At 42.9% G+C, this 8743-nt stretch overlaps 1 protein-coding gene across 1 annotated transcript in view; it reads right to left on the reverse strand.

Annotated features, from left to right (window-relative positions):
- CNKSR3 (CNKSR family member 3) overlaps nt 1-7970 on the reverse strand; it is a 62587-nt gene extending 54617 nt beyond the window's left edge. The window contains exon 1 of the mRNA XM_085217060.1: nt 7803-7970. Within this exon, the coding sequence (XP_085073186.1) occupies nt 7803-7854 (52 nt within the window). The 5' untranslated portion in view covers nt 7855-7970. The remainder of the gene's footprint in view (nt 1-7802) is intronic.
- Between the last annotated feature and the right edge of the window lie 773 nt (nt 7971-8743).

The following is an 8743-nucleotide window of genomic DNA, read 5'->3' on the forward strand; positions in this document are numbered from 1 at the left end:
TTCTGCTTCCTCACACTGAAGCCATGATACTGCTACCCCAACGACAAGGCTGGAAGGGCCTCATCCTACTTGCACATCCAGCCATCACTAAAGGGCTGCCTTTTGGCTGTTGCATAGTGAGGACACAGCCTTCTCACCATACTTAGTTCATGGAGGAGGAGGAGGAGGAAGACACAGCCAAGGCCTTCAGCTGGGCAAGAAGCCCAGCAGAAGCTCTAAATTGGCCTGCCTCATTGGGCACTAAATTCAAAACACAAAGGAAGCAACACCTTGAGCCCTGCTTTTCTGTTTGGGCTGGGAAAACATCTGTATCAGAAAAGTTATCTTTTATTTAATGACAAAATAGGCGTATTACTGAGCTGTTCATACAGCATTCACCCAGCAAACTTCATTCCAGTCATACAAGACTCGGTGAGATAAGAAAATATATCATTAACATTAAAGATAAAAGGATGACAACCTAAGCAACCTTCATTTTGTATACACAAGACAGACATCAGGGTATTAGACTAGAAGCGTGTAACAACATTCCTTTAGCAAAAGCCTTAGCCCTTGATGAGCACCAATTAAGTCCTAATGGAGATCCCTGCTTTGATGAAAAAGAAAGATAAGATCATATATGCACCACAGAGCTTTGATTTTAACACCACAGCAGATGCTTAGCTTCCCTACACCTAACTACTAATACAAGAAACAGTCCAAAAACTGAAGAAATTTTGGTACTACAGTGACCAAGGTGTAAAAGACTATAAGAAACAAATAAGAGAAACTACTCAAGCTCAACACGAATGCATTATTACAGTATAAGCCAGTCAGATACTGAATGAATGTCTGTAGGCCAAAGTTACAAAGGTCGGTGATTTGGTCTCACCAAATCAAAACACAAATGCTTGATTTTATCCAGCATTTGTAATATTTGATGAAAAACAGCTGTGTTTCATAGTATCATAAAAATCTATTTTAATAGGCAATGATTGTTTAAAGCTATTAAAAAAGAACAGGTAGATTCTGTGCACATCCTTCTGGCGAATCCTCCAAGCTGTGAAATGTTATTGTACACACTCTGAAAAGATGGAGGCAGGCATATGGAAATCCACAGGCAATCTACTTATGCAAAGCAAGCATGCGTGGCCCAGGGATATGAATGATACCTTAGACTCAGAAGTCATCTCACTGTAGAAATGAGAGCCCAAATGACAAAAGGAATATGTACCCTAACATCAGACAGAAATCCAGAGTCAAACAGCATTTTTCTTTGTATTTCCTATCTCTTATTGCAAGCTTGTGAAGAAACATTAAGATCTGAGACCAATTCTGTGACTGCAAAAAAAAAAATGGGTCCCGAAGAACTACTGCAAATATGTAGCAGACTGCTAGAGAGGCCCTGGTTCTGTTAGCTCTTATCCATCCTCTCCTTCCCTTCTCTAGGTTAGCCTTGAAAACATCAGAATCTCACTACCTCCTCTTTTTGACAGGACTTACATATTTGGGGTATCTGGAGGAAAGAGCCAAGAAACGTTGCCAAAATAACAAACCTCCAGGGAGGTGAAACCTAAGTACGTGATGTTGGCAGGAAAATGCAAGATACAAATTACGACTAATAATATCCCAAGTATGGAAAAAATGCAACGATAATCAATTTTTTCCACTTATTCACAGAGACACTGTTAGGACATAAGCATTAATCTATTTTCACTGTGAAGCTTCCTGCAAAGGAAGATCTCATTCTAAGATGCCTGGAAGGAGCTTATCTGTTAGAACACGACTTAAGTCAGACAATCTAGAAATTTAGATTCAAGGAATCAAATGAAAGAACAAATAACACCCCTCCCCCCCCTCAAAAAAAAAAAAAACTTCTAACACTTGTTGACAGGCTGTAATGCCACATCACTCATAACTGCAATTCATCTAGTTGCATCTGTTGGGTAACAGCCTTTTGTCAGGTTCTTTTACTTAAGAAAATAAAACACCATGACAAATTTCAACATGAATTTTATCTAGTGCTCCGTATTTTGTCTTCCACTAACTCTTGTGGTGTGCTAGACAGTGTACAAACAGAAAGAGGCACGATCCTTAGCCAAGAGGCTTGCTATGCTGAAAACAAGAGTCCCAGGCAGAAACATGAGGAACAAACTCATAGCAACTAGAATTATGAACATCAGACACATTTCATCAAAAATGAGACTGGCTACAGAAGGCTCAAACAATGGAAGAAAAAACTTTTGACCACTGTAGAAAAAGCATGCAAGAAAGAGGAAAAAATACTACAGATGCAACAGCTAATTGCTACTAGTGAGCAAGTATAGTTGACAGAAATTTCTTCTGCTATCACTATATCTCTGGTAGACTAATACAGAACATCTTGGCTTTTAACAGTTCTACCTATGTCTAGGTACTACTTAAAGATATATGCTTTGTACCCACTATGTGCCCTGCATCCTAAAATTCTTTGTCTCAGCTGCATTACATTTCTAAATGTTACAATCAACTTTCCAGTAATGCTCACTGAGATTTTAGTTTTTAAAATGTTTCTTTTCAATACATTATGGTGATGGCACTCTGCTTTTAGATCTCTGATGTTCGGTTAAAATAGTTTGAACAGCCCTGTACTGGCAAAGCAAACAGAGCAGATTGTGAGGGGAAAAAAGAAAAAAAAAAAAAAAAGAAAAATCACAGAACCCATAAGCAACAACAACAAAAAAAACTTACAGGGGAAAAAAAAAAAAACAAACATGAACACGTGAACACAGAGGCCAACTGATCTACTTTTTTCATACACATTCACTTAGCAACAACGAATGAATAATTTTAAGCTAGCACTAGAACAAACTGGTTGTACAGCTTTTTACTTTAAGTTTTAACCAACAGACAAATGCTAAATATATTTATTGGGTATTTTCACCTTCTGCTAATGAAACATTACAGGCCAGCTACATTCAGAATTTCAGCTGAAATACCTGAGAAGAGGGTGTACATTCAACCTCATCTGCATAATAAAAACTCTTTACAAATATTTTTAAGTAATCAAGCAAACAGAGAAGTTAAGGCTTACTAGTGTTAGATTTTTTTCAAAATATTTTCAACATAATAGTATCTAATTCAGAACACTTAAAAAGGCTTAAAAAAAAAAAAACTTCAGTGTTATGTGCTACTTAGAACTGTTTCTGAAACCCAACTATGGTTTGTGGCACCCAGCACACAGTTAACACAGCTGACCTTGTTGAAATCAGGGTAAGCACGATAACTCTAAAAAAAGAACACGAGGCCCGCTCGATTAAATGCTAACTACTAATAAATTAACATATTCCCCCTCCTTCTTCCAAAATACCTATAAATAAAAATACTTGCCCTCAAGTTTTACTGGGAATGGAAATCAAGAGTATTTTGTGACATAACAGCCTCAGGAACAAATGACATCCATGAACTATTTGGTAATGGAATAAGTGAACCGGGGGTGCGATAAAAGGACCAAAGCGCCAACCTGATCCAGAGCTAGCTGAGCACACAGCTACAGTAACAAAGGCCAGATTGTAATGGAGACTCACAACAAGAAGGCATCTAACCACAAGCGTGTCAAACTGTCTTTACCGTGTAAAATTTGGCTTGAAGTCACAAGTCACGTAAGTATGCTAGGCCTGGGGGCAAGGGGAAAGAGGAGGAAAACAAAGAGATAATACAACAGTGTTGTCTAGAAGGGTGGTGACATTTTTCACATGGGAGAATCTTCCCCTTTTGCAGCTTTTCTTCCTCTCCCATATCCTGAAGGGTGATCCCAGCTGCAAGGTCTTAAGTAGTCAGGGGCTCCTGAGACTACAGAACATGCCTCCACATGATCACATTACAATGTTTTCTTCAAACTGTTCTCTTCTAGAAAAGTTATGCCACTTCTGTACTGGACATTTCTCCACATGCATGGCTTTATGTAATAAAATGGGTTCTTGCCCGTTTCTACATCCAGGATAGTCAAAACACAGAAAACTACAAAAGCATCATCAAACGAACACTAGCAGCAGTCCTCAAGATGTGCTGCAACCTGCACGGCTATCAGCCCACCCCACCATAACCCGAATGACCTGAGAAGATGTGGATGCCCCATCCCTGGAGGTATTCAAGGCCAGACTGAGCAAGGCCCTGGGCAACCTGATCTAGTGCATGATGTAGCAGTTGACAGCCTTGCCTGTGGCACAGGGGATAGAACTGGATGATCTCTGAGATCACTTCCAACCCAAACCATTCTAAGACTCCTTCATGAGTTCTAACAGACAATTCAGTCTTGAGGGCACACAGAAGAAGGTAGTGAGAAAGAAGTGAAGTCATGAACCTGTAAGCATCTTAGCTCACCCAGGAACAAGGCTGCAAGTCAAATGCTACCAGGCAAGAGTTAGTTTCTTTTCCAGCAAGGATTAACTGAAAAAAATCTATTATCCCTGTTCAGTCAGTTTTGACAAATGCATGCCATCAACTCCAAATATACTCTGCAAGGAAGTCAGTTCAACATAGTGACCTGATCAAAAAGCACATTTTCACAGCTAAAGACAACTCCCAAAAACTGCTAGAATCTGCATCACACTGTTAAAAAAAAAAAAAACATGTAGTTACATCATCACTTCTTCTGAACAGAAATGCCTATATGAATATCAGATAGTTTCCTAACACTGATGCTATAGCTAAAAATCTATCATATCCTTGGTCAGAGCTTGAGAAACATTTTGCCTACAAAGCTGCTACGCACAACTCTTCAGCAGCAGCCTTGATTTTACTCTTAGCTACATTATCTGCTACTGTCAGTATAGTACGCTTTGCCAGAAAAAACACCCTTGTTTGCAAAAAAAAAAAAAAAAAAAAAAAAAAAAAAAAAAAAAACACACCATTCTAGAGTGAATTAACAAGAGCAGGCAAGCAACTGCTTTTTCTATCAGCTATTGTTGACAACAATAAACAAAGCACTTTTTATTTAAAACCTGGTTACAAAAACCTAGAAATATTCACATTTACAAAAATTAATTCTACATATGCTCTATTCTAAGTTACAGATAAAGTTTATTTACAGGGTCTGCAAGGAAGCAAATAGCACAAAAATCACAATGCGACTCTTCAAGGTGAGGGTTGCTCTGTTTAAAAAAAAAAAAAAAAAGCGCAGGTTTTGTCTACTTGTTAGACAGGAAGCCAATTTCAGCAAAAGTCAGTTAGCTAACTGTCCTGGAGAGGATGCACAGCTTACTTTTGGAATTTGCTTCATCAGAAGGGGGAAAGTTTCTATGCGTCTTTTGGTTGGGAAAAATGTTGTATTTTTTTTTAATGTGAAAATAAATTTTAATATAACATATGTTAGTATATATGCATAATTATATATCAATTGATAGATGTTTGATTGTAAATATATTTGAAATAGAAAAATAGTTAATGGAGAAAAAGTCTTAGTTTTATATTGAACATTAAAATGGCCCAAATTAGACTTCTTATTTCTGCTTCTCCATATTTTTTCAAAGTCTTTACCATTTTATGACACATATGCATCATTATCTGCAAAACTTATCTCCCACCACCATTATTCACGTCATTCTCCTATAATACATCTCCATGGCACCACTACAGACAACAAGTATCACCAGCCAAACATCTTCCCCACAGCTTGACCAGCAGAGATTGTGGTTTTACCCTTCTGTCTATACAGCGAGAGTCAAATAACTGGCATAAGCTCCCTTCTAAGCATCTAGTGTATTTATAAAACCAACCTTGAGAATTAAAGATAATGCTCCTAAGGTAGAATATAGACTACTGGTATCTGCTGAAAATGCAGTGGTTGTGAGCTACATAGTAGAAAAACACTTTGGGTTAAAAATAAACCAAGAAACAGTGTTCAGAAGGCTATTAGCTACCCATTAAAGTGTTAATTTTCATATGCAGAAATGAAAACACAACCATAAAGTTTTCCACGTCTCGTGTCTTTATGACAATGTTGTTAGGCAGGGAGTGATGTAAAATGACGCCTTGCACCAAGAGGTCAAACACTTACCTGGAAACCAAAAAACAACAGCAGAAACAAAAGTCACTGTCAAGTCTTTAATTTATTCTTTTGAATTTCAAAGGACACGTGTTAGCATTAGTCAGAAGATACACCTTCCTACTACAGCCAGGCCTCAAATTATTCCGTATAACACTAATTGAGGGTCCAGCTAAAGAGTTACCTGTTCAAGGAACCTGCAAGTAAAATAAATTATGCAAGAAAGCAAGCCAAGCGTGCTTAAATGTAATAAAGCCTTTTAAAATGATTAGCAGGTTTACTCTTTAATCTGGCAGGTTAACAAACATTCAGTGCCCAAGAGAAAAAACATAATCAGGGAACAGCATTGTATAAATATTCCACATGCCAAAGCAAAAGGCTTATTTCAGTGTAACAATGCGCTCCTGTTTCAACCAATACCAACAGAAGAAAGAATCTTTCCATAGAAATTAGTCGTGTGTTAACGCATAACTTCACAGCACGTTTGCATGGAATCCTCAGGGAGCTCCTGGGACAGCCTGTCACCGCACGGTGACACTCAGGAGGCTGGGAGGACCCATCCCTTACTGCACACAACGTGAGCCTGACTTCCCAATTTGACTCAGTCCTAAGCCGGACTCCTGCCAAGCGCTGACCGCAGGCATGTGGTCTGATCAGCGTTATGGTCCTGAGACATTGAAGTAATGGCTGCTACAAGCGAGTGCCGCTCCTAATCCACGGAATTCTAATCCAGGGAATTCATAATTTCACATCAAATTCAAACCAAGAGAAGCCTCCAAAAACATTTCATGTAACAAAAGACGACCGCACTAAAACACGGTCCTACAAGAGAACAGCAGTTTAGTTCATAAGTCACAAGTCCCTCACCTAATTCACTGCTACATTCCCTGCGATTTACAGACCGTAGAGCAGGAACTGCGAGTGCAAACCTCCGACTGCTATTCAGAAAGCACTCGTGGAGTCAATCAGATCTGACAAAACGGGTGTCAGAAGTGCCCTCACAAAAAACACACCACAGTGATTCCCCCAGAGGAGCCCGGAGATGGCAGCAGCAGCACCCGGCGGGCACCGCTGCGACAACCAACTTCTTTCTTTCTCTGCTTCCCGGAGCACAACTTTGCAAACTTGGCAAATCGGTCATACAGGGGGGAAACTTAGGGAAGGAACTCAGAAATGAGCAGTAAGCGTAGATACGAAGGAGAGAATAAAAGCACAGGCGCAAAGAGATGGAGTGGGAGAGCTGCAGGGGCCGGTATTCAACTTCCCGTGCAGCAGCACCCAATGTTAATCCCACCACTGTTCAACGGGATTAACGGATCTTGCATACTTGAATCAGTTTATAAAGTTTTTGCTTAACGTACAAAATCGAAATGTTTCCGACCAGCGGCTGGCTGCTGCCCGGTAAGCCCGGACTCAGGGCAGGGACTCACTTAACTCCCCGCCCGAAGGAGAGGAGCTGGCACTGCCCTGTGAACCGAGCAGCTGCGCGGCCACAGCAGGAGCCGCAGCAGAGGAAGGCTCCGCTGAAACACCCGTACGGCGAGCAGCCCGCCTGCCTGCTCCCTCCCCGCGCCCAGCCCGGAGAGAAACGCCCACAGCGCTCTGGCCGAGGCGCGCAGCAGAGCGCTCGGAGCCGCGGGACAGGGGCTGCCACCGCCACGGCGCCCGCCCCGCTGCCACGAGGCCGCCCGGCTGCCGGCAGGGCGAAAGCAGCTGCGGCTCCCACGAGGGCAGGCAGCGCTGCCCCGCCGGCCTCCGAACCAGGCACCAGAAAGTCCCCGCGGCGCAGTGCCCTTACCTTTGGTCCAGTCTACCACTTGCTTCGGACTCCACTTGGTCACCGGCTCCATGGCGGGCTCAGCCCCCCCGGGACTGCCGCCCGCCGCGCTCTCGGACGCGGACTCACCCCTTCTCAAGCTCCCATCCCCGTTGCCCCGCTCCGCGCCCGCCCCGCGCCAGCCGGGCCGTCCCCTCGAGCCGGCTCCTCCCGGAGCCCGCCCCGCAGCCGCCCCGCCCCCACGTGCCGGCTCCCTTCGGCGGCGGGCCGGGCCGGGTGCCTGCTTCCGCCCCCAGCGGAACACCGCGGGTGGCGGCCGGTGAGCTGGGCGGGGCGATGGCGCTGGTCCGGCCTATGGAAAGAAATGGCCTCGCTGGGGCAAGGAGCAGAGTGAAGCTGCCCCGGGGAGAAGGAAGAGGAGAGATGAACGTCTTGGGGAGGAGTTGGGTGTCTGAGTGAAATAAACTCCTTGAAAGGAAAATAGAGCGATTTTCTGCGCCGGTATTAAGAAGCCCGTGGTCGAACATAGTCGAAGTGTGCGCTCACTGGAATGGGGTCTTTGTGTGTCTGTGTTCTGTGCTTTCCTGCCCCACAGAAGTGTGCCTGCTGCACAGCCTGGCCACTGAGTCAAGACGTGCCACATCACTGATTGGATGTGGTGCTCAGGGACGTGATTTAGCAGAGGGTTGTTAATTAGGGTAGTATGGTTATGTTGTGGTTGGACTCAGTGATCCTTAAGGTCTTTTCCAACCTGAGTGATTCTAAGATTCTGTCACCAACTTTAGGTAGGAGTAGCAGCGGTGAAAAACAAAAGGGTTTTTTTATGCTTATATACCTAAAAAACAGTAGTTCGTTCATCCTGTTTGTCACATGGCAGCTGAAGGTGTATTTCTAGTTCTTGATCCTAAGATCAATTGATTGGAGCTGAGTTGCTGATTTGCTTTCTGCTGTGCGAAATACTA

Source organism: Meleagris gallopavo, chromosome 2 (genome assembly GCF_905368555.1).
Source record: "Meleagris gallopavo chromosome 2, MGAL_WU_HG_1.1, whole genome shotgun sequence".
Taxonomy (NCBI): domain Eukaryota; kingdom Metazoa; phylum Chordata; class Aves; order Galliformes; family Phasianidae; genus Meleagris; species Meleagris gallopavo.